This window comes from Anomaloglossus baeobatrachus, chromosome 6 (assembly GCF_048569485.1).
Source record: "Anomaloglossus baeobatrachus isolate aAnoBae1 chromosome 6, aAnoBae1.hap1, whole genome shotgun sequence".
NCBI lineage: Eukaryota > Metazoa > Chordata > Amphibia > Anura > Aromobatidae > Anomaloglossus > Anomaloglossus baeobatrachus.
This window is the reverse complement of record NC_134358.1, coordinates 532501249-532526844: the sequence shown is the minus strand read 5'-3', so window position 1 is coordinate 532526844 and position 25596 is coordinate 532501249. Positions and strand designations below refer to the sequence as shown.

The 25596-nt window shown below is 41.5% G+C and overlaps 1 protein-coding gene across 3 annotated transcripts in view; it reads right to left on the bottom strand.

The window, feature by feature from the left end:
- Positions 1 to 5742: 5742 nt before the first annotated feature.
- PIP4K2A (phosphatidylinositol-5-phosphate 4-kinase type 2 alpha) overlaps positions 5743 to 25596 on the bottom strand; it is a 157120-nt gene continuing 137266 nt past the window's right edge. For all 3 annotated transcript variants that reach the window (XM_075315567.1, XM_075315568.1, XM_075315569.1), the window contains 6 exons: positions 22641 to 22787; positions 18273 to 18311; positions 14526 to 14639; positions 12661 to 12904; positions 9738 to 9841; positions 5743 to 6905 (listed from right to left, as the gene is read on the bottom strand). In XM_075315567.1, the coding sequence (XP_075171682.1) occupies positions 6825 to 6905; positions 9738 to 9841; positions 12661 to 12904; positions 14526 to 14639; positions 18273 to 18311; positions 22641 to 22787 (729 nt within the window). In that variant the 3' untranslated portion in view covers positions 5743 to 6824. The remainder of the gene's footprint in view (positions 6906 to 9737; positions 9842 to 12660; positions 12905 to 14525; positions 14640 to 18272; positions 18312 to 22640; positions 22788 to 25596) is intronic.

Genomic DNA, 25596 nt, shown 5'->3' with positions numbered 1-25596 from the left:
TTTACCTGAAAAGCATTTACTTATTCATATATCTGGACTATATTTTAATTTTTTTTTTTACCATTGTTGATATATAGATTCTTTTTATACGATCTTTATTCACACCATGTGTTTCTTGCCCACTAAAGCACTGGTATCTGTCTGTTATGTGTCGGGGTGTGTGTGTGTGTGTGTGTGTGTGTGTGTGTGTGTGTGTGTGTGTGTGTGTGTGTGTGTGTGTGTGTGTGTGTGTGTGTGTCCAATTTTTTTTATAATTTTGTACAGAATAAAATTTTTCTGAATTTTAGCCTTATACATTCTATTTTCTCATTTTGTATATTATATTAATGAGTTTGCGGTAGAATATTTCCTACCTCCATCAGAAAATAATTTCTGATTGTAGAGGTTACCCATGTACAAGGCATAGGTATGACCATCTGATAAAATATTTCAGACTCTTTGTCATCATTCTACATTTAGTTCCTAGGCAAAGCTTTGAGAGTTTTCTCGTCTTGTGTTTTATATTGAGCTCCTAGATGAAGCTTTTTGCAGAAGCTTACAATCAAACATGTCTGATCCTTTTCTTCTGCCATCGTCCATTGGAGGAGTCAGGACTAGTGATGAGTGGACTCGCAAATAACCGGGATCGGCTGATCATACGGTTTCTAAAATCCGGTTCTGGGCCGGATTCCAATCCCCATATAAGTCTATGGGGACAGGAATCCGGCAATTAATAATGGTGGTAGAAAGGATAGGGGGAGGGGAGCAAGCGTGCTTTACTTACAGAGACTCCGGCATGGCTGTACACTGCTTCCAGGCCTCGCATTCACTTCCTGGGGTCATACTGCTTGCTTACTTTTAGGCCAGGGCCACATGGTGGACTAGTGCGATCCTCGCCTGACACTCTGCTCCTGCTGTGCTGCCAGCGTGAGCCGAATGTCACTGCAACAGAGGTCCGATCATGCATCTGAGCTCAGCTGCGGGGAGCGGGCCAGCTCTGAGGAGGGGCGGGCCAGCACTGCGGAGGGGCGGGAGGGATTTACCACCCTCTCTCCTCCGTAGCCGGCTATTGCCATTCTCGCTCTGCACTCACAGTACACCGGTGTACCGCGAGTGCAGTGCGATTTTTCTCTCGCCCCATAGACTTGAATGGGTGCAAGAGAAACAAGGATCGCATTATAGTCGCACCATGCTGCCATTTTTTCGGTCAGATTAGGGCTGAGAAAATAATCGCTCACGGGTGCTGACACAGAGTAATACTGGTCTGAGTGGAATGTTTTATCGCATTCCATTAGGGATGTTTTATCGCATTCCACTCGCAACGATTTCCATGCCGTGCGGCTTAGGCCTTACAGTCTGGGTCCACCCATCACTTCTACACACATTAGATGAGTTCAGCTAAAGCAGATGTCCCCAAAGACTCAAGTCCCTGGTTTGACTCTCCACGGTGGTCCTGAATGATGATCACATGAACCGGCATTATTGCATGAATATTCTAACAATCAAAAGCGCCAATGTGCACGGTGTAATAGGATTATATGAAATACGTATCTGCAAATGTTTGCAAATCTGTGTTTTCTTGTTTCTACATACTGAGCACACAGCGGCAGCTTATCTCACAGAACGAAAAGCCTTGGCAGTCCAAATTTGGAAAACCGAATCCTAACCTCCCCCATCATCACCTGTCAGGAAGAATCAGGATACCCCCTTACACATGAGACTGGCGGATCAGCCTGCTGATATCGGGGTTCAGCTGGCGTTAACCTAATGTGTATGAAAAGTTATAATTATATGCTCTGTACTGTAGACTCAATGCCCAAAAAATTGTGTTGAGTTCCTAAAAATAAATTACTTCTTTATACTTCCGCTTACTGTATAGTAAACATGTATATAGTAAAAGCCAAGCATGGAAATCCCCAAATAAAAAAAAAGAAAAATCAGACGTGATGACTGACAATGGGAGGTTTAGGATTATTTAGGTATATATTTAAAGAAAACGAGCCTTGAAAGTTCCCTGTTATTAAACTGCTGCCATCTAATTAGGATCCTAACAAACCGTGCCCCGATGAGCTGTTCTGCAGCAGCCGGGAGCGGCAATCACACATTGAATGGAGCTGCGCAGTGCCATCGCCGGAGCTTTCAACAGCTGATCGGTGGAAGTGCCGGCTGTCAGACCATCAATGCAAATAGGTTATCAAAAAAATCTGCACCAGACAACTCCTTTTAAGCTTAACAGGAGTTGTCAAGGATTAGAGAGAAAAAAAAAAAAGTATTTTTTACATTACTGCTTGTGCCTCGTATTGCAACACTCTTATGCCTCTTTCAGACATCCGTGGAAAACATACATTTTTCACGGACATGTTGAAGGTTTGTATGGCACTCAGTGTGCCGTGACACTGTCACACGAGTGTTCTCTGTGTGCTATCTGTGATAGCACATGGAGATCATGAACTTCTTACTCACCTGTCCCCGACACTGCTGTCTCCGGCGCTGCTGCTTCCAAGTCTGTGGTGCAGTGAATATTCATGAGCATAATGAGCAGGCCATGAAGCAAGTGACAGCAGCGCCGGAGACAGGTAAGTACAGAAAAACATTTTATTTCAAAAGACACGTGTTTTCTCCGGTACATGGCATATGGATCACACCACTGTGTGGTCCGTGTGACATCAGTGCAGCCGGAGAAAAATAGACGTGTCTCCGTGCGGAGCACACGGACACGTGTGTGCTCCATACGGACACACTGTCCTTGTGAAAACACCGATATGTGCGCAGACCTATTGATTTTAATGGGCCTGTGTTTGTCCGTGTCTCCAGTCAGTATGTATGAGAACGGATGTCATATGTACCAGAATCACGGATGTGTGAAGGAGGCCTTAAGTGGATGGACCTGAACTGCAATACCAAAAACGCGAGCAATGTACACATGTGGCACTGTTCTCAGAATCTAAACAAATCCTTTAACCCAAAAGATGATATGGCTTTTTCTCTAGTTGCTTGTTCATTGGGTGATCGGATCGTTTCTACTCATCGTTGTTTGCAGCACATCGCTCCGTGTCCAAATGATTGCCAATAACAATACTGTATGGAGACAGAACCATTGCATTGTTACTGGCCTGAAATCGTCCAGTGTGTTTGGGCCATAAGAAAGTGATCCCCCCCAAACAATGGAACCCCCAGCTGCAATATGTGGGGAAACCAGTAGATAGTAGAAATAACTAAAACCATGAATTAGGACTCTTATAGACAGGACGATCCAGACCAGTAAATTATTGAAATCGGCTACATACAGGTCAACCGGTCGTCATTTGCTGTCCTGTTTACTGCCCTGTTTACACAAGATGGGGAAACAGTGAAGGAAATGGGATTTTTTTATTCTGTCATACAAATCATCGCACCCGCAGAACAAGCGCTTTGCTGGTTTGTTTAGATGGGACGATTATCAGGAATCAGGGCGCGTCTTAATGTTCAGTTAGCCATTGTCAATTTATATACTTACCGGTACATCTGAGTCTCCAGCATATCACACAGCGCTAGTTCTGTGTTATCAATAATGGATGAAAGATGACAGTTTTAGAACCTTCTATCAGTGTCTAGCTACAGAGAATCCACCATCAAAAAAATGGCCTATTGCTTAAATCAGTTTTCGTGTAAAATGTATTTGTATGTATTGTAAAAACAAGCAACTGCAATTTACTTCTTATGTTCAATCCTCTCTAAACTGATATTTTTAAAGGGAATCTGTCACCAAGTTTTTGCCATGTAATCTGAGAGCATCATGATGTAGGGGCTGAGTGCCTGATTCCAGAGATGTGTCACTTATTGAGCTGGTTGCTGTCATCTTTATACAATCACTGTTTCCTCTGCTGCATATCTAGTAAGCTCAAAATGCTGAACACTGTATAACCCCGCCCACACGACTGATTGGCTGCTTTCTGTGTACACTGTACATTGACAAAAAGCTGCAAATCAGTGGCGAGGGTGTGGTTACAGAGAGCAAGAGGACAAAGTGGCAAGAGGCATCTAGTCCTGTACTGAATTTTCTACTGATAAAACAATGATTTTATTGAAATCGCAACACACAGACGAGTAAGTGGCACATTGCTGGAATCAGGATCCCAGCCCTCATTATGCTGTTCTTGAATTTCATAGTAAAAACCTGCCGACAGATTCCATTTAATTATATTGTGTACTACTCATTGCTAAGTCTCTTAGACAAAAATTGCAGTGCATACATGCTTTTTTTTTTTATAGAGCTTGTAAGTAGTTTTCTGAAATTGGTCAGATCTCAGGGAAACCGAAAATTATGAGACAATTCCTTTAAGGATATATTCAAAAATAGCAAATTCATTGCACAAATTTCAGCAGCAAAAAAAAACTATTTGGATAAATTTTTGTACCAAGCACATCTAATTTAAAAGTTGTTCAGGTATATTATATAATGGATGGAACGGACCTTTAAAAGGTTATTACCATCTTCAGAAAATGGTATTGTTGAACAGTATTTGTAAATAAAGCAATTTTGAAAGTTACTATTAGATATGATCGAATACCTCAAATATTCGGCTTCGCGAATATTTTCCGAATAGGTCGCCGCTATTCGACTATTCGTGAATATTCGATGCGCAATGTAAGTCTATGGGAAACCCAAATAACTATTTGGAACTATTCGGGCTTCCCATAGACTTACATTGCGCATCGAATATTTGCATAGCGGCGACCTATTCGGAAAATATTCGCGAAGCCGAATATTTGAGGTATTCGATCATCCCTACTTACTATTTATTAAAATTTTCAGCCATTCTTTTGTTGATAGTTTGTTGCCTTGGAAACCAACCACCACTGCTAGATGGCAGAATATACTCGGAGCTTGCAAGCACTTTTTTATGGAGCTTTTAAACACTGTTTTTAAGCTAGGCAGGATCGCTGGAAAAAAAAAAAAAAAAAAAAAAAAAAAAAATCGCTGTTACTTCTGAATCGTGGCCAGCTTCAGCACAGGGCTTACGAGTAAGGACAGCGTCACACGCTACGATATATCGGGCGATAGGTCGTCGGGGTCGTGACGCACATCCGGGATCGTTCGAGATATCGTAGCGTGTGACAGCTACAAGCGACTGTGAACGATCAAAAATACTCTCCTTATCGTTGCTCGTTGACACGTCATTCATTTTCATAAAGTCGTTCCCCCTTCTGCGCGCTGGTTGTTTGTCGTTCCCGAGGCAGCACACATCGCTCCGTGTGACACCCCGGGAGCGACGAACACAGCTTACCTGCATCCCGCCGGCAATGAGGAAGGAAGGAGGTGGGCAGGATGTTACGTCCCGCTCATCTCCGCCCCTCCGCTTCTATTGGCCGGCTGCTGTGTGATGCCGCTGTGACGCCGAACGTCCCTCCCCCTTCAGGAAGAGGATGTTCGCAACCCACAGCGACGTCATCCGGGAGGTAAGTTCATGTGACAGGGGGTTAACGACTTTGTGCGTCACGGGTAACAACTAATAGCCCGTGACGCACAAACGACAGGGACGGGTACGATCGCTCGTGCGATTGCACGATAGATCGTACCGTGTGACGCCGCCTTTAGACACATCTGGTGGTCGGTCTCCTAGGCAACGAACTGTAAACAAAAGGAAAGTCTTACTATCTCAATAATGGCTTTGAATTTTAATAAGCAGTAAATTGCAAAAAAGTTTGTTTTTACAAGACCGATCTGACAATATCCATTAATTTTTATTCTTTAAAAATACAAGTAAAATGTTCTTTTATGGTTTCAAGTTATTTTTATTAATTTAATGGTAATATTGTAACAGAAATCAGGGAAACGTACCCTTAGAAGCCTTTTGAAAAGGACAAAAATGACAAAATTAGCAAGACCTTAAAAGCGCCCAGACACCAAATCCACTTCATTGTTCGATGCTGTATTTTTTTTTTTTGTAACACATAAATGGGATAAGTCTATTGAACGTACTGGATACAGACATGAATATCACAGACTGAGAACATCAGGAGAAATGCCCTCCAGTTACTATGTAAACGGTTGTTCTTTATCAATCTTCTCGCCTGTTGGAAAACTATAGAAGAATCAACAGTTTTGTTTTTTTTTGTTACTTGTCGTCTAAAAACTATGCAAGCAAATATGTCCGCGTAATATTTCAGTGGATGGTACGGCGACACCTCCGAAAAATGACGATGCAATCCCCGGATAAAAGTGAAGTGCAGATTATTGTGGCAAAAGTGTAAAGACTCGTGGACATCGTCATTATGGCATCAACGCTCCCAATAATCATCATTAAAAAAAAAAAAAAAAAAAAAAAATGTTCCATCTCAAATCCCATAATTCCGCCACCAAGGTTCTTGCAGGTGCCCCAGTTCACTTGTGTGATTTCTTCTTGTGCACATCTTACACGTTCTCGTTCCGGTTTTATTATCTGTATTGAATACTGACTCAACAATCTAATAAAAAAAATAATAAGAATAAAATAAACTGATCTACAGTTTACAGTTTCGTACAGACTTCACATGCACCTTCCTCCGGTGGGGACCGTATTCTTCATCCATTTATTTAATGTCTTGCATCCGTCCGTGCATTATACTTTTTTCTTATGTGCAATTTTTGTAAATTTCCTTCTTCAATTAAAACATGGAGTTAAAAAAAAAAAAGAAGAAGAAGAACTAGGACTATGCCAGGAAGCGACGGATATTAGTAATCTCCCCCCGCACACGTCATCTTGGCCAGAAGATGTGAGGTGCCTGGAGTCCTTGCATGGGGAGCGTTGGATACAGCCCGGTCTGTCTGTCTTTCCACCCATATTGCAATAACGTCTGTCTCTTCTCCATGGTGTCAGAAGACGTTACGTCAGGATGTTGTTAATAAAGTCCAAGAAGCGCTTAGAATACTGTTCGGGGTTAACAGTGGAAATCTCCGCACCTGCCTGCAAGCAAAAAAAAAATATTAAGGTTTTTACAACAGAACACAATGGAATCTGTAATACAAGTAGGAGATTGTTTTAGAAGACCCTGGCTGCAAATTTTAAAGGGGTATTCCAAATTATAATTGTCAGCTTGATGATTGCGGACTGCTTGGACCCCCTACTGATGACTGAATTGGGAGCGCACTTTCTGCATCTCTGATTACTAGGGCTCATGCAGAAGATAAATGCACCGTATTTTTTGTTTTATAAGACGCACTGGATTATAAGACGCATCCCAAATTTAGAGGCAGAAAATAGGAAAAAAAAATGTTTAATGTTAAAATGAGGGTCCGTCTTATAATACTTGTGCGTCTTAATCCTATTGCTCACCAGGGGGGAGTGGTGGTGGTGGAGAGGCTCAGGAAGGTCACAGGAGGCAGGGTCGGGGATGCTGTGGGCTCAGAGGAGGGGGTGATGCGGCTCAGGAGGGTCGTAGATACTGCGGGCCCGGTGGTGTCGCAGACGGCACCACTGATCTGTTGGTGGGTGCCGTTAAAAGTCCATCAATTGCAGGCGATTCAAGAAAATGGCCACAGAGGCTGTGCGTGCGCAAATAGGACTCTGTGGCTTTTTTTTTTTAAGTCCATTGCGTCAACCGCGGGCGATTCAATGGAGCCCACAGTCAGATCAATGCACCCGCCACCGAGACACCCCGTTCCTGTGACCCTCCTGAGCCGCTCCGAGCCCTCACTATCGCCGACCCTGCCTCCTATGACCTCGCTCCACCACCACCAACCCAGTAAGCCATATCCGGATTGTAAGACGCACCCCCATTTTACCCCCAGAAAAAAAAAAGTATGTCTTATAATCCAGACAATACGGTATTTTATTGGGATTTTATGTGATACAACAACACAAAGTAGCAATTATTTGTGAAGTATAAAGGAAGTGATACTTGGTTCTCTAAATATTTTAACACTATAAATCTGAAAATTGTGATGTGTATTTGATTTGTATTCAGGCTCCCTGAGTCAATACTTTGTAGCGCCACCTATAGCTGCAATTACTGCTACAAGTCTTTTGGGGTATGTCTCTACCAGCTTTGCACATCTAGAGGGTGGAATGTTTGCCCAATCTTCTTTGCTGTTCACAGACTCCTCCATCCAATCTCACTGAGCTAGAGCGAATGTGCAATTAGCCTGTAAAGTTTAGATTCTAATTCCTGCTAAATCCCCAAGGGGGCTCCATCAAAGATTCTCCTTTTCCTCCTGCATGAAATTGACCAATCAAAAGCAGAAGGTGTGATACAGGGGAAAAGAAAAGAAACTCCCCCCCCCCCCCAGAAAAGGTCAGAACTCCTTTTTTGCCTGTGTAACCGCAGAAAGCCTGTTCTGACCTTTTCTGGGGGTAGTCTTCCGTTTTCTCAGGAGAAAAATCAAATTTCATCAGCAACTAGTTTAAAGAAGTAACATACAACATTCTTCTCTTCCATTAAGCATTTTTCAAATTTTGCAGTGGAAAAAAACCTAACAAAAAACGCTCAAAATCTTTGAACATACGACCAGCAATTTCTTTTACAAAATAGTTAGGAAGAGTCTCTTAAAGGGAATCTGTCACCAGGTTTTTGCTCCCCTATCTGAGAGCAGCATAATGTAGAGATAGAGACCCTGATTCCAGTGATGTGTCACTTACTGAGCTGTTTGCTAGATCTGCAGAAGAGAAAACATTGATTTTATCATAAGAACAGCAAATATGCAGAGCTCATGAATATGCTGGACTACCTGCAGCATGCCGTGTAGTCCTGTAATGATAAAATCACTGATTAATCAGCAGGAGATTATCAAAACTACACCAAGCAGCTCACTAAGTGACATATCCCTGGAATCAGGGTCTCTGCCCCTATCTTATGCTGCTCTCAGATTAGGTGGCAAAAACCTGGTGACAGATTCCCTTTAAGCTTTTTTTAAGCCATTTCAAATGCATTTTTTAAGACTACCTACTTAAAGAAAACCTGTGTGCGCACATACCCCAAGACTATAGATATTCATTAAAGCAGTTCAGGCTCTCACACCCAAAAAATATGGTTGGGATTGAACAGCACTGTGTATTTTTACTTTTTATTTGCATCATACTGGCTTATACCAGTCACATTGAGACTAGTAGGGAACTTTAGGCCTGAGTCTGACTAATAGATCTCTATGAACACACTTTCTGTATACATATGGCACTTCGTGTATACATATGGCACTTCGTGTATACATATGGCACTTCGTGTATACATATGGCACTTCGTGTATACATATGGCACTTCGTGTATACATATGGCGCTTCGTGTATACATATGGCGCTTCGTGTATACATATGGCGCTTCGTGAATACATATGGCGCTTCGTGTATACATATGGAGCTTCGTAAATACATATGGAGCTTCGTAAATACATGTGGAGCTTCGTAAATACATGTGGAGCTTCGTAAATACATGTGGAGCTTCGTGTATACATATGGAGCTTCGTGTATACATGTGGAGCTTCGTAAATACATGTGGAGCTTCGTAAATACATGTGGAGCTTCGTAAATACATGTGGAGCTTCGTAAATACATGTGGAGCTTCGTAAATACATGTGGAGCTTCGTGTATACATATGGAGCTTCGTGTATACATATGGAGCTTCGTGTATACATATGGAGCTTCGTGTATACATATGGAGCTTCGTGTATACATGTGGAGCTTCATGTATACATATGGAGCTAAACACACAAAAAGCGTGGTATGAATGGAGGCTTAGAGGAGCATAACCCACAAGGATGGGTCAATGTTGTGCAAATGAGAAGGGATCCCTTTAGTTATACTTACTCCATGTTTCACAGTTTTTGCTGCGTGTGCTGCTTTCTTTTTCGCATCATAGTGAGTTAAGATATCAATAATGGCCATGAAGTACACTTCCTTCCTGGGGGCATCTGTAAGATAGCACACACAAAAATTATTTCCTTATACAACATTTATGTACAAAAATCAGTTCTGCACTTCTTATACATATGTGAAAAAAAAGGTGTCCTGGCGAAGTGATCAGAAAATCTGCCCAGTTACATGATTTGCATCTTCGTGGATAACCAAGTAGATTTTGCCTTACATGAATCTGGTAAAGATAAGTATGCACTAAAAAAGCCAAATCACAGCACAACAAATAAACACTTTTTGTCTGCTACTTGGCAAAAACCATGTGCGCTATACTAAATCAAATGCGCTGAATCCAAATCTGAAGTTAGTTTTTTTGTAGCACGTCAGGATATTAAGTTATTTCAATTTTTGTGAAAATTAAAATAAGCAATTAATAAAGATACAGAATCGTTATGTCCCACAGTTTCACAACATGTATTATCATTTTTATTGAACAAGAAGTATAGGTAAATAAACCAAAAAACTTAAAAATCACTTATAGTAGCTTAAGAAATCGCCTTGAACTCAGCAGAGTACTTTTAAAAGTGCTTCAGGCACTTGCTTTTGCGCTTGTGAGTGGTCCTAGTGGCCCGTTGCAAAAACCAGCAGTAATCGCCCATCATGTTGGGGTTAAAGCGACCTGGGTATCTTTTTTCCATAGTAGAAATGTCCTGGTGGAATCTCTCACCATGTTCGTCACTGACATTACCCATATTTGGAGGAAAGAAGTCAAGATGTGAATGTAGGAAATGCATTTTCAATGACATTCGGGCACCATGCATTTCGTATGCTTGAAGCATATTGTCTATTAGTTCAGCATAGTTTTCTGCTCTTTCGTTTCCAAGGAAGTTTTGAACTACTAATATAAATGCATCCCATGCAGTTAGTTCAAGTGGGGTGAGTTCTTTCTTGAAGATTTCATCATGGATTAGTTGGTGGATTTCAGGACCAATAAAGATTCCTGCTTTGAGTTTGGCCTCAGTTTTCAATGCACTAAACTTTTCCTTCAGATACTTAAATCCATTCCCTTGACGATCCATTGCTACTACAAAATTTTTCATTAGTCCTAGTTTAATGTGAAGAGGTGGAAGATAAACTTTAAGTGGATCGACAAGTGATTCGTGTTGAACATTGTGCTTACCAATCTTATGTTCATCTCTATTGGGCCACCGTTTAATTTTATAATGGTTGTTGTCATCTCGACTGTTCCATAGGCACAGAAAGCACATATGCTTAGTGTAACCTAACTGCAAACCAAGGACTAGTGCAACAACTTTGAGGTCAGCACAAATGTTCCATTGATGTTCTGAATATTTAATCAATTTCAGAATGATCTGCATAGAAGCATAGGTCTCTTTCATTCCAACCGCATGTGCAATGGGGACAGATGGCTTTTCATTGCCATTGTGCAACAGAACAGCTTTCAAGCTTGCTTTACTAGAGTCTATGAACAGTCTCCATTGATCTGGAAAATGTCTACAACCCAACTCTAGCATAAGCCCATTCACATCAGTACAGAAGCAGACACCATTTTCCATGACATAGTATGAAGCTAACTTTTTGTGTCGATAACGAAAGTGTGATATTGATGTGCCTTCTTGTAACAAATTCCATTCCTGAAGTCTAGAGGCTAACAGTTCTGATTTCTCTTTAGACAACGACAGATCTCGTATCAGATCATCTAAATCAGATTGGTTTAGTAGGTGTGGCTTACTCTTCTGATATTCCTGATCTTCTTGGGCATGAAATTCATCATCGCTGCCATCATCTTTTTTATTAGGATCTGAGCTATCACTGTCTGTCTCAGTAGCAGCGGCTGGTGAAGGAGGAACAGGCACTGGATTCTCCGCATCGTGTGGTAATGGCTTACGAGCAGACTCACAGTCAGGGTACACAATTTGTGATTTATTCCTCTTTGAATATCCGGCAATTTTAGTCATACAGAAATAACAGTCCGAACTATGATCTTTCTGTTCACGCCAAACCATGGGCACTGCAAATGTCAATCCTTTTCTTTTCCCATTCAACCATTGCGTTAGCCCAGAGTAGCACACAGTGCAACACACATGAGGTGCCCAGTTTTTATCCTGATCTCCTACTTGACAATCAAAATAATACTTGTAAGCAACTCTTACTCTTCTGGTCAAATTCTTGCGTTGATCAAACGTAATAAATTTCCCGCAAACATAACAAAAATTGTCCGGGTCGTTAAGACATTTACGTCTATTCATTGTAATCCAGATAAATCGCACTACTAGCTTTAAAAGAAAACTTTATTGAACACTGTACAACAGTTGTCTGTAAATCTGGTGTCAGCACTCCCTATATATAGCCATAACTGGTTAATGCTGACATCAGCTCCCAGACATGTCTGGACATGTCTGGATAGGTCCTACATATAGCCATAACTGGTTAGTGCTGATATCAGCTCCCAGACATGTCTGGACATGTCTGGATAGGTCCTACATATAGCCATAACTGGTTAGTGCTGATATCAGCTCCCATACCTGTCTGGACATGCCCGGATAGGTCCGGGGAGGTCAACGAATGTGTGTAAGAATATCTTCAACAATGCCTGAATAGGCGTATGGCCTTTTCTAAGTATAACTCAAAATCTGGACGTGCTGTGCAAATTCTGAGTTCATATTTGGAATCAGCATGTTCAAATTAGTAAAGAACACATGTTTTACCCTCAGTAGCAAAAACATTGTTGTGCTGTGTAATAGATGGTGCAAACACGCAGTCTGATGATATCATATATCTTAAATATTACCAATCCTACCTGAGCCATCCCATGTGTGAGCTAATAATAATAGTATTATAAAGGATTAGAACTTACTTTCATGGCTTTTTATTCCATAGACATCAATGGTTGGGTCAAACTCCCCAGGAAGAAGTGGCTTTGTGCTGTTTAGTGTGTTTCCGGGGCTGTCTGGTGGAGTGCCAACCGGGTGCGTTCCATCACTTTCTTCTCCTTCTTCACCGTCATTGTCCTCGCTCTCTACATCTTCCTGCTCTGCTCTTTCCACGTCGTGAATACCCACCAAGAGGCTGTAGTCCATGAGCTTCAACTGGGACAAAAACTAGAAAAAATAAAAAACACACAGTTACTAGTTAGGAGGGAACACACAAAAAAGTTTTTTTTTTCTCGTTAGGTCTCCCCGACCATAAGATGACCACAGATGTCCCCAGTGACTAATAGGTAAGAGTCCTAAATCAGTGTAATCCCGCCCTAGAGGGTTGAGATCTGTTATATCTGGTTAGTAGCTCAACCACAAGAAACCATTGCTGTTGCCTCGGTTTCTACTTCGTTTACAGGTTCTACTGAACTTTATGTAGTCAACAGAATCAAATTGCGTTAGAATCAGGGGCTTAACCATTGGTCACATAGAATGCACCCACAACTGCGTGGAAGGGGGGCCTGCTGATGCTAGAGCCTCTTTAAACTGGATGTGCAGCCTCGGATGCAAATTCAGCTCAAATTCTATTGCAGTGCAGAGAGCCGCCGGCTCCCTGCACCATAATACATGCCGCCGACCAAAGACCGGCAGCTGTCATAGGCTTGTCTTTCACGGGTGGCGCATAGTATTTGATGACACGCGCTGCTGGTGGCAGGCACGATAAAATCAGCTGCTGGCCATAGAAAGAGTTTACGCACATAAGGGGAAGGTAAGAATATTATATATATATATATATATATTTATATATATATTTATATTTTTTTATCTATATTATTTTTTATTTACGTTTTTTAAAATGTGCTAGGGAAGAAACGAGGACAGGATTACTGGGAGGGGCCCAAATTGTGGGACATTATAGCAGGAAGGGTCCTAGAATGCCGAACAATTATTACATGAAAAAACCCAGTACAGGGAATATTATTACAGGAAGGGGACAGCTTTTGGAACATTGTTACAGGGAAGCATTATTAAAAGAAAGGGCGAGAATGAGGGACTTTATTACAGGAAGGATCCAGGACTGGGGACTTTATTACATGAAGAAACCCAGTATGGTGCACATAATTACAGGAAGAAACCCAGGACGTGGGGATATTATTACGAGAAGGGGTCAGGATCTGGAACATTATTACAGGTAAGAGCCAAGATGGGGGGCATTATTAAAGGAAAGGGACAGAATGGGGGACATTATTACAGGAAGGAGCCAGGCCAGGGAACTTTATTACATGAAGAAACCCAGTACAGGCACATTATTACAGGAAGAAACCCAGGACAGGGGGCATTATTACAGGAAGGGGACAAAAATCTGGAATATTATTACAGGGAAGAACCAAGATGGGAGCCAAGCATTATTAAAGGAAAGGGCGAGAATGGGGAACATTATTACATCAAGGAGACAGGATAGTAGACTTTATTATATGAAGAAACCTTGTATAGGGGACATTATTACAAGAAGGGGCTAGGATCTGGGACATTATTACAGGGGAAAAACCAAGATGGTGGCATCATCAAAGGAAAGGGACAGAATGGGGGACATTATTACAGGAAAGAGCTAGGACAGGGGACAGTATTACATGGGGGGCAAACATGTATGTCTTTATAGGATCTGGAGTGTTACAAGTGCCATACATCTGACTAAAATGCAGGTGGAGGATCAAGTACAATGTTTGCATCTTTCTCCATCGGACACTAGTTACGCCACTGGTCAGTATCTCTAATAGTGTAACTTTAAAACCACAAGTCTTACCTCTACATCCTTCTTTAGCTTCTCGCGGAACATCTTTTTATTATCATCATCAATACAGATTTTTTGACCATCGTTTATAAAGTCATTATCTTTGTATGTTGGCAGCTCTTTGGCCTAAAAGAAAATGCAGAATAATCACTGAATATATGATGAAGGCCAGCAGTAATTATAGTAAAATAGTAACAGTTTCTAAGGCTGAAGGAAGACCTTATGTCCATCTAGTTCAGCCTATTATACTCTATGATAACAGTCCACCACTCCCGGTGTCCAGCATTGGGTGCGACACTGACGTCTGTCAGTAAATCAGTGAAAGCGGCACAGGGTCTACACGGTTAGACCACTGGGCTGACTAATGGCTGAGGCGCTGGTGATCTGAATGTCAGCACTGCTTTCAAAACAGGACACCGGGAGCAACACTAAAGAATCAGCATTGGCCCTGGGGATGGTGAGTAAAGCACTAATAGCAAAGATTTTTAATAAAAATAAAAAAAAAGGACAACTTTAATTTGAAATCATTTTATGTCTACAGCTTCTATATGGGGATGTGTGTTTTCATGCTAACAAACCTTGCTTAATCAAGTCCTGCAATCCTTCTCCGTACCGGCAGTCCCCAAATTGTTATGTACGTACATTTGGTAGATTAGCAATAAAATGAAGGGCAAATGAATTACAGGATCAATAAATAATTTAAAAAAAAAAGGGTGCGGGAACCCCCAATTTTGATACCCAGCCAAGATAAAGCCCAACAGCTGTCGGCTTGTATTCTCAGGCTGGGGAGACCCATACTTATTGGGACCCCCAGCCTAAAAATAGCAGCCTACAGCCACCCAGGATTGTCGCATCCATTAGATGTCTCAAGGCCGGCGCTTTACTCTTTACTCTTCCCAATTGCCCTGGTGCGTTGGCATTCAGGGTAATAAGGGGTTAATGTCAGCTCACAGCGGCCATTAAGCCCTAGATTAGTGATGGGAGCATACTATAACTTGTTTGTGGCCTTCTACCATGACATCACACAACTCTGCATAGGAGTAGTAAACAAATAATGTTAAGACCAATTGCAAATTTGCTTCATTTTTTTTCTGTAACATTGGGCAGGAGGATATTCCCATTATATTGTGATCTGAGCCAGGTGAAGTGTATGTAAATCAGGCAAGTATTAAGGAACTGTATAGGTTATTTCTTCCTGATTTTAGAAGGAAATGCTCCAGGGAAACGAGCAATGACAGGCGCTGATTGGATACAAATATGTGTTTGATCTGTTAGGAAAAGCGATACAATGAACGTAGTGAGATGTTCCATCCTGGGGGAATGTGTCCTGCCTGTAATCAGCTTTTTTTTACCCTTTTTCTATTCTCCGCTGAGCAGCTGACTTCTTACGCCCTGGCACCGTGCCCAGACTGTCAGTTCTAAAAAAGAAGTAAAGCTGAACTAAAACCACTAATTTTAGACTGTACTGGAGCTGCACCTCCTCTCTGAAAAGACGGGCCACCGGGGAGCTAAGTGCTTCCTCCCATGCCGGGGAGAAGACTAATCTGTCTGAGCAATGGGTTCCTGAGTGATGTCCTATCAAAGAACAATGAATCTTCTGGGGGAAGGGGAAAAAGTCAAAACAGATGCAAGAATGTGTCAACCATAGGAGGTCGGATAAGATGAAGTGGAGAAGAGCTGCTCAAGAACATATTTTGAGACAATCAGCTATAAATACAATGTGGAATATCATATGGGGACGTACAGGAGAACACGTGCGCGAGAAAACAGTACAACAACCCAGAGCAACCAATCACATACACTTCCAGAATGTCCCCCCAAAAAAAGGTGGCTGCCGCTCGAGTAAGGGCAAATCCATTTTGGAGAAAGATATCGTATGTTGGATTTTGGAGAAGTTTGCTCAATTCTCTGGTTAGCTCCAGGTGGATGATAATTTTGCAAAACAGAAAAAGTATAAAAAAAACAAAAAAAAACCCAAAAAACAAAAAAACAACCACCAACAAGAACCACCACAACCAAGAACAAGAACCACCACAACCACCAACAACCAACAACCACCAACAACCAACAATAACCAACAACAACCACAACAGCAACCACCATTTAGCAAGGTCCCGTTCGCTGCCTTGAGAGTTTTGTGCACATCCTAAAAATTAAAATTGGACTTGTGCATGATAATCCTTGGGCAATGAATCAACTACACAACCCAGCACCACAGGAGATCCCAAGTGTAGTGACACTTTTAGACTGTGTGCACACAGTGCGCTTTCATCATGTTTTTCGATGCATTTGCAGTTTTGGTACAAATCTGAAAGTAAATCCTGATGCCAGTAAAAGCAATGAAGTGTAGTGCACATGTTGAGGGTTTTTTTTCCCCCTTGAAGATTTGGTGGAAAAAATAATCTGCAGTATGTCAATTCTTTGTACTTTTGCTAGTGTTTTTCACCATTGAAAGCAATGAAAAACGTATGCAAAAAAATTAAATACATAAACGAGGCAAAATACATAAACAAGGCAAAAGTGCATTATAAAGAAAGACAAAAATTTATCAAAAGGCAAAAATGCATCAAAAACGAACGAAAAATAAAGCAAAAACGCATAAACGCGGCAAAAAAGCTTAAACTAGGCAAAAATACATAAAAAACGATGCAAAAATGCGTCAAAAAACGGCAAAATCGCATCATAAACTAGGCAAAAAGGAGGCAAAATGCATTAAAAAAACAAGGCAAAAATGCATAAGAAATGCATAAAAAGGCAAAAAATGCATTAAAAACAAGGCAAAAATGCATAAAAAAACACATTAAAAACGCATCAAAAACAAAGCAAAAATGGATCAAAAACAAGGCAAAAACTAGGCAAAAATGCATTAAAAAAACGAGGCAAAAAATGTGCATTTTTCCTGCTAAGAGATGCAGAAATGAATCCGAAATTTCTGCAACCAAATACCAAACATGTGCACATAGCATTAAAGTATGCCCAGATGAGATGTACAGTACATGCCGCAGAAAAGCCGCAACAAAACAGACTTGAATTGTTGCAAAAATTTGCAGTAAGTTACATGGAAAATTCATAGTGTATCCATCCCCTGTGGAAATACCCAGGCCTGGAGGAATACTGGAGAGAAAAAAGATGGTACAAATAGTCCAGCCTGATGGGAAACAGTATAAGGAACACCAACGGAAGACCTCTCAAACATTGTGGGACGCTGCCTGAAAAAAGAGATTTTAAAATTAAAAAAAAAAAAAAAAAAAAAGCTGCTAAAAACAATTGTTGGGAAACACGTTAATTCTTAGTGAAAAGTAAAGTGTTATAATATACAATGTCCTGTTCGTTACAGACTTGAGGAGCCATTAGAATAGGCTTAAAAGGGGTTCTTCACCTTAGTGGATTTTTTTTTTCCAGGGCTAAAAATAATTTTTACAATCTGGTTTCATTAAACATTTGGCATCGTTCTGCCTTCTGTACCCTCTATATTGCTGGATACAGAATGAGTTAACTGAGAATCCATCAGTGAGCTAGTTCTGACAGGGAGTTGGTAACTTTTTTTTATCTATCTCAGATGACTTATAACCACAGACCACTTCAAAAGTTGAATGTGCAGCAAAAGAAAAACATTTATAATGAAACCAAATTGATTTTCAATCCCAAATAAACACAGTTAAGTAAAAAAAGAAAACATTATATATACATTATCCCTGAAGATGGACAACCCCTTTAATGGTCCAATGATCCATTAATAATAATTAATAAGCACCGTACCTTTTCTTTGTCGCTGGCTTCTCTTGCCACAGTGGATCCCTATAAAATTATAAGCAGGGATGATCATTAAAGCATTATTTATTAAAGAATAAGCCCCACAAAAGAACATATTTAGAAATATTTACAGAATACATGAGAAATGTTTGATCGCTGGAGACCCCACAACTCTGACTCCCAACATTAAAATATATCACCTAAAAATATATAAGCGGATATGATGCCAAGGACAAGGCAAGAATACTGAGCCAATGTCCCATATTAGTACATTTTTTACGCAATTTGTTAAAAACGAAAAAAAAACAAACAAAAAAAAAAACAAAACACACCTTACTCACACTCCCTGGACCGTTTGGCTGCAGCGGTGACATCACTACAGACAGCTCTGCAGTTAATCACACAAGCTTTGCCATCTATATAGGCAGAGATGCTAAGTTCAGTGATTGGCTGCAGCGCTGTCAACATGATGTCACAGTTGTAGCCTTACACAAACACCGGAGACCGTGCTGGATTTAATCAGGGTAAGTAAAACTCGCTTTGTTTTCTTACCATGAATTGAGCCACCAGGTAAATAAAGTTTTCCGAACGAAGACAACCCCCCAAGAAAGGATGATGTACAATGATCGCTGAGTGACTCATGGTGTATACCAGGGCGGCCCGTGACCTGAGCCTCGCCGGGCCCGTGACCTGAGCCTCGCCGGGCCCGTGACCTGAGCCTCGCCGGGCCCGTGACCTGAGCCTCGCCGGGCCCGTGACCTGAGCCTCGCCGGGCCCGTGACCTGAGCCTCGCCGGGCCCGTGACCTGAGCCTCGCCGGGCCCGTGACCTGAGCCTCGCCGGGCCCGTGACCTGAGCCTCGCCGGGCCCGTGACCTGAGCCTCGCCGGGCCCGTGACCTGGATGCCCATATACTGCCCTTTGCAGTGGAGATATAAATTAAGAATGGGAGGCTGGAGATAGGATGATACACGTATGTTTGGGACCCTTTGACTTATATGGCGTTCAAGGTTTGAGACTAACTTCGGGTTCAAGTCCTGTCCTGTCCCGAACCAACAGGACAGGACCTGCTAGACCCGAACATCTGCGTTTTTTGCGGGTTTGCTGATCTCCAGCCTTTCCCAAGAGGGCGTGGTTGCATGCTCCATTGAAAAGCGCCATTAAAAAATAAAAATTTATTTTTTAAAAAAAAGAAAAATGGTCCATACCCCTGGAACCATATAGAGGATTACACCAATCTCCCCCCCCCCCCCTCGAATAGTCAGGGGAGCAACGTGTATAAAATAATGGCAAAAACTGGACACTTGTCCTGGTGACTGGTCGTTTTAAAGTCTATATGGGTTATGGATAAATATATTTAAAAAAATAAATAACTAATACATTTGCCATATTCCTTTAAAGTAAACCTTAAAAACGTGCCTGCGCTACAAGAGAGCAGCGCTATAGATCATACAATGACTTAATTGCAAAGCTCTATCCGACGTCTCCTCTACATACGGCAATCTGATGAGTGGATCTAGAGGAAGTTCCGATAAATAATTCATGAACTTCACAAAAATTTGCACTGAACATTCTGCTGCTGATTGCAGGATAAAAGCCGCGCGTCCGCTTTCACTTATAGACACAATTCCCGTCTGTCAGACGTCTGCCTAGAGAAGACTTCTTGGCCTGATTGCAGAAAAAGTCCAGAAGAGAGAATTAGAGAAAACCAGAGTCATCATCAAAATCCTGATTTTTTTTTTTTTTTTTATTTCTTTTTATACTTTGTTTAAAATGGGTCAGATATTTTTTCTCCTGTTGCTCACTGGAATCCGGAACATAACTTGGAAAGTCTCATTTTCTTGTTTGGAACCGTAAGACGCAGAGGAATCTATCTGCAGAACTCCACTTCTAAAATCTTATTTTTTCAGCCTGAAAAATTCCGGTAAAACCCACCAGATATTCACACCGTTTTTGAATCCACTACAAAATCCACATAGAAAAAAAAAAATTACTGCATGAACAGCTATTAAGGTTTTAATAACCATGGATAAAAGGAAAAACACAAAGTGATATGCGATTCCTTATTGAATTCATACGTTTGATACTTAAGTGAAAAGGTTGCAAAAAATGCAGAAAAAAAAATGGAGTTTAAAAAAAACTTTGCCAAAAGCCACGTAAAAAAAAAAAAAATAAAAAAAATTGTGTTGAAAAACTGCATGGATTTCTGATGTGGATTTCTCTTTGAGACCATAGTAGGCGTTTCCACCGCAATAAAACTTGTGTGTGAATATACTGTACATCAGCGTAAAAACATTCTGGGGCGGAAATTCAAGGCTCAGACCGATTACTGCATTTCTGAACCAGGCTTAGCCCAAATTAAATCTGAGACTTTGGAATCCAAGATGGCAGCCCCCAGTGCCTTCAGTAAAATTAGAATTAAATAAAAACTAAATAAGCAGTGATTTTAATAATTTTAATTTTGTATTAAAAATACTTGATTTAATAATCACTATAATTAATACAAAAATAAAAAAACATGACACCCTTCCTTTAAGTTATGTGCACATGGCATCTTTTACTTGTGAATGCCACTCAGAAAACGCGTGAAAAAGCTCCACAACAGCAGAATATAAATGCAACAAAATGCACAGCAATTTCAAAACGACAATGCTGTGCACGTTGTAAACCTTCACTGGTTAAAAGAAGTGACATGCTCATTCTTTGGGAGTCTCCTGCTAAGAAGCCACCCGTTCTTTAAACTTAAGAGTATAGACTGAAAGCCTGCAGCGGCAGAGCTGCAGCAATATCAGCAGCCACTGCTTCTGGAAAATGACCACCGTCTTCCTGGAGCAGCTTCGCATGGGAAAACTCAGCGGCTGCACCGAGACCTAGAAGACTGTGTGCAAAAAGACTTAGACTGCATTTGTGCCACACTTAGGTATGTCCCCCATATAGGTGAATGCCTAAACATTCCTCCGACTTTAGGAGCCATGGTGAGAAAACAGATTTTGCATGGTATACTGGCACCTGGAAGGGAATCTGCCAGCAATTTTTTGTTATGTAATCAGAGCGCTGCATGATGTAGGGACTGAGAGCCTGATTTCAGTGATGTGTCACTATTAATGATGGACAAATAGAAACTATTTATGTTCGGATAAAGCTTACCGAATACGGAGTTCTATTCAAGTATTGCTCGCCGTCCTCCTGTCATGATTGACACGCCGCAGTCATCATGCACACCGCTGGTCAAGTTTCGCGCAGGCGCAGATACATCACTGGTGCGCACGAGGGAAACTATTTTCTGCTTGGCCTGAGATATGGGAAGAATGAACTGCGCCTACGCGAGACTTGGCCTGTGGCGTGCATGATGACGGCGGCGTGTCAATCATGACAGGACGACGGTGAGCAAGGCCAAAAGGAGGGGCAGGAGACGAAATGAAGCCCACCCATCTGGCCAACACAGCTCATTAGCATACAAAACGGTGAGATTTTATAAAGTTCTTTTTGCGGTCTGCAAGTGGGAACAGCAACAAGGTGCACCTTCATAGAATGCAGCCCAGGAGCTGCAGAAGGAGATATTTTTGGTTTAATAGTCAAAAAACTGGTGACAGGTTCCCTTTAAGTTCCCCATTGACTTGCATTAGGTTCGTTATTCATGATGAATACCAGAACAGTACTTTGGAATTCATTACAAACAATCTGAATCTGAATAGTTACTATATCTCTAGTCACTATGTTCTGTGTTGTTTTAATAAAATCAGTGTTTTATCAACAGGAGATTATCACTACAAAACTAGGTGTATTGTGCCATGTGGTCCTCTTGCTCTGTGTAACCCCTGCCTCCACCATTGATAACAGCTTTCTGCCTATGCACAGTATACACAGAAAGCTGCCAATCAGTGGTGTTGGTAGGGCTATGTAGGGCTCATCAGTTATATCTGCAGCAAAGTAAAGGGATTTTATCACAACTGCTGCTCCCAGTAGACAAAGTGATACATCGCTGGAATTGAGGTCTCTGCCCCTACATCATGCTGCTTTGAGATGGGGTAGCAAAAACTTGGTGACAGATTCCCTTTAGGGGACACTGTGAATGTAACTTGTTTTGGGGAAGGGGAGTAGGGTCATCATTATCAGAAATAACCGAATGCTCATGTTGCCATTATTCTAGTCCATAGACTGGCAGCACACGCTGATCTTGCTTACCAGTGGGTCTGTTTGAGAGGATATAAAAGTAAAAACAAAAAGGGTTGTAGTAGTCAACCCCTTTATAGTCAGCGCCACCTTGGAAAAGACAGACTGTCAGAATGTTAAGACCACAATCACAAATGACTTCCATAGTGCAGTGTCCTACACAATATACGCTGTCACCATACACACACTGACATTGCACCTACCTTCAAGTCATATTTCCTATACACAGAAAGTCGATGACTAAATACGTTCCTCGTGACAATCATATACGTTTCGACTCCATCCACATTTAGCCGGTACATGCCCAAAAATTGTGGTAGAAGGGTGTTTCCGTGACATTCAACAATGAACTACGTGCAAAACACAAAAGAAGAAAATGATAAGTCTAAGAACAATATATTACTTATTGGATAAAAAATTGTTTAAAAGAACTGAGGGGTACTTTGCACACTACGACATTGCAAGCCGACGGTAGCGATGCCGAGCGCAATAGTCCCCGCCCCCGTCGCAGCTGCGATATCTTGTGATAGCTGCCGTAGCGAACATTATCGCTACGGCAGCTTCACATGCACTCACCTGCCCTGCGACGTCGCTCTGGCCGGCGAACCGCCTCCTTCCTAAGTCACACGGCAGGCGGCCAATAGAAGAGGAGGGGAGGAGATGAGCGGGACGTAACATCCCGCCCACCTCTGTCCTTCCTCATTGCGGCCGGCGGCAGGTAAGGAGCTGTTCCTCGCTCCTGCGGCTTCATACACAACGATGTGTGCTGCCGTAGGAACGAGGAACGACATCGTAACATCGGTCCTTCCGAAATTATGGAAATGACAGACGCTACACCGATCATACGATTTCGACGCTTTTGCGCTCGTTAATCGTAGTAAAAAGGATTCACATACTCCGATGTCGACAGCAACGCCGGATGTGTGTCACTTTCGATTTGACCCCACCGACATCGCACCTGTGATGTTGTAGTGTGCAAAGTACCCCTGAGAGTCCTCAGTGGTTGATACCTTTAAATTTTAAAATTGTACCTTTTACAATTTTTTATCTCTACTAGCTAACACTGTTCAAAGATATATTTCACTTATCGGATGCATTTACACTGATCTTAAGTTATAAATTGGACATACAGATCCAGAACACTCCAGTCATACATATCAAACCTTAAAATCGCCCAGTAGGAGGTCAAAAGAGTATTCTCGAGCCCGTACTCATTTGTATACTATAAAATACGGTTGTCTACATCAAGTAAAAATAAAAACCTATATCATATGGAATATTTATAGGCGATTCTGCAAAAAAATATATAAAAATTCAACAATCCCTAGAAGGTAAAAAATAATAAAAAAAAAAAAAAAAAAGAAGATGTCTGATGCTTAGTTGTAATTACACTGAATAAGCGATCAACTAATGACTTTACATATGCACCCAAAAGATCTCTTCTCTGTTTAAGACTGATCTTTTTCCTCCAGCTAAAGAGGGTGCTTACATTTTTTCTGGGGTGAGCTCAAAAACACTAATTTATTAAATTAAATTTCTATAAGACATGAGTGTCTAATTCAATCCTATCCCCTAAAATCCTAATTTGGTATCACCGCTTGGCCAGTTTGGCTGCAGCGGTGATATATTTACGTGACGTCACCCATGCACTCATAACAAGAAAGATCGAAGGCAGTGGTAGAGAGCCGGAGCTGCACGGGTGGTGAATGAGGACAGCTGTATTCATTATTTTTATATAAAAAAAAAAATTACAAAAATGGAAAATCCTTTCAGTCTTTTAGCATAATTATGGTTCTCCAGAAGAAAAAAAAAAAAAAAGGTTCGCCATACTAAAGTTTCTTACTAATACTGATAATGAGCAAATCAAAAGTCATATCAAAGTTTTAGGGATTCACTAACTCCTGCAAATTTGAACAATTCGCTAAATGTTGCCTCGACTTTTCACATCACAGAATATTACATCAGCCATAGAAGAATCAAATAACCTAAAGGCCCTGTCACACACAGAGATAAATCTGTGGCAGATCTGTGGTTGCAGTGAAATTGTGGACAATCAGTGGCAGGTTTGTGGCTGTGTACAAATGGAACAATATGTCCCTGATTTCACTGCAACCACAGATCTGCCAAAGATTTATCTCTGTGTGTGACAGGGCCTTTAGTCAGGATTCCAAATAATGCCTTGCATATTTCACATCACATGGTATAGCACAGACAATTCAGCAAGGACCACAATATCCTGTATAAAAGCAGAGGCAGGGAATGCATCAGCTATTTTGTGGTAAGTTTGCTAGTGAGAGAACATCCCCGCTTAGCTATAAAGGAGAGATAAATACATAAAACTCTGAAGAAACTGCACAGACTGTACAGAATTTGGCAGGTATGACAAATTCGAATGTCAAAAGATTCGCTAATCTCTACTGTCAACCTTTTATACATCTAGTCATAGCTATAATAAAGTAAAAGGGTTGTCTAGGACTTTAATAATGATGATCTATACTAAGGATAGGTTATCAGCATTAGATTAGTGTGAGTATATTGTTTTGTGGTACTGAATGGTGTTGGAACTAAAGGCCCCGTCACACTAAGCAACATCGCTAGCAACATCGCTGGTAACGAACAACTTTTGTGACGTTGCTAGCGATGTTGCTGTGTGTGACATCCAGCAACAACCTGGCCCCTGCTGTGAGGTCGTTGGTTGTTGCTGAATGTCCTGGGCCATTTTTTAGTTGTTGCTGTCCTGCTGTGAAGCACAGATCGCTGTGTGTGACAGCGAGACAGCAACAACTAATGTGCAGTGAGCAGGGAGCCAGCTTCTGCTGAGGCTGGTAACTAATGTAAACATCGGGTAACCAAGAAGCCCTGTCCTTGGTTACCCAATATTTACCTTTGATACCAGCCTCCTCCACTCTCACTGTCAGTGCCGGCTCCTGCTCTGTGCACATGTAGCTGCAGCACACATCAGGTAATTAACCCGATGTGTGCTGTAACTAGGAGAGCAAGGAGCCAGCACTAAGCAGTGTGCGCTGCTCCCTGCTCTGTGCACATTTAGCTGCAGCACACATCAGGCAATTAACCCGATGTGTGCTGTAACTAGGAGAGCAAGGAGCCAGCACTAAGCAGTGTGCGCTGCTCCCTGCTCTGTGCACATTTAGCTGCAGC